Source organism: Seriola lalandi, unplaced genomic scaffold, assembly GCF_002814215.2.
Source record: "Seriola lalandi dorsalis isolate HSWRI2012SDOR001 ecotype SW California unplaced genomic scaffold, Sedor1 jcf7180002054935, whole genome shotgun sequence".
NCBI classification, from domain to species: domain Eukaryota; kingdom Metazoa; phylum Chordata; class Actinopteri; order Carangiformes; family Carangidae; genus Seriola; species Seriola lalandi.
This window is the reverse complement of record NW_019525487.1, coordinates 29,667-30,408: the sequence shown is the minus strand read 5'-3', so window position 1 is coordinate 30,408 and position 742 is coordinate 29,667. Positions and strand designations below refer to the sequence as shown.

At 37.7% G+C, this 742-nt stretch overlaps 1 protein-coding gene across 1 annotated transcript in view; it reads left to right on the top strand.

The window, feature by feature from the left end:
• The first annotated feature begins 113 nt into the window (after positions 1–113).
• LOC147817578 (coxsackievirus and adenovirus receptor homolog) overlaps positions 114–742 on the top strand; it is a 7,872-nt gene continuing 7,243 nt past the window's right edge. Inside the window, exons 1-3 of the mRNA XM_087170224.1 lie at positions 114–185; positions 497–559; positions 674–692. Coding sequence (XP_087026350.1) covers positions 114–185; positions 497–559; positions 674–692 — 154 coding nt within the window. The remainder of the gene's footprint in view (positions 186–496; positions 560–673; positions 693–742) is intronic.

Below are 742 nucleotides of genomic sequence, written 5' to 3'. Positions count from 1 at the left end.
AATTCATAATTGAAATCATCTCATTTCAATTCACATGATATGTATAAGGAGTTAAAATGATCTAATCATGTAAGGTATGGTACCAAAAGACATATACAGTTAAGTATGAGAACATGCACTCAAGTCTACGGACAAAGTGTACGGACAAAGATGCTGAGTACGAGGTCGTAGAGCAGCAAGACCTTGTGAGTAACAGTCAAATATGTATGCAAAATACATTGAGTGAATCTCTGTGTCTCATGATTTATCTGTTGCCGTTAAGGAAACACAACTGTAAACAACTGTAAACTCTTCAGTCTTATGGTCCCTCAGGACCACACCCAGTGATTTAGTATACAGTTCATAGTGTAGTAGCCTGATCCCCTTGAATGTATTGATGGTGAAAACTTGAACCATTTTGGCATTTTTAGTAAGAGTAAAAACCCCATTTCTGTGTATGTGTCTCTTGAATAAGAGAAATGTCATGATTTATATTTGGAATCTGTGTGTTTCACAGAAAGAGAACCCAGGGGCGTATGGACCCATTGAGCATGATGCGACTCCCCATGTGGAAGCAAAGGTGAGTATTAGTAAGAATGTTTTAGTGCCTTGCACACAAATTACAGTTAAACTTAAACCCATTTTCAGTATATTACCCTTGAAATAAAAATGTATCATGATTTGTCCTTACAAGGTGTTCCGTCCATGGACAAGTAAGTCGGTTGAATTGATGAAACACGGTGGGAAGACCTGTAGTGAAGGA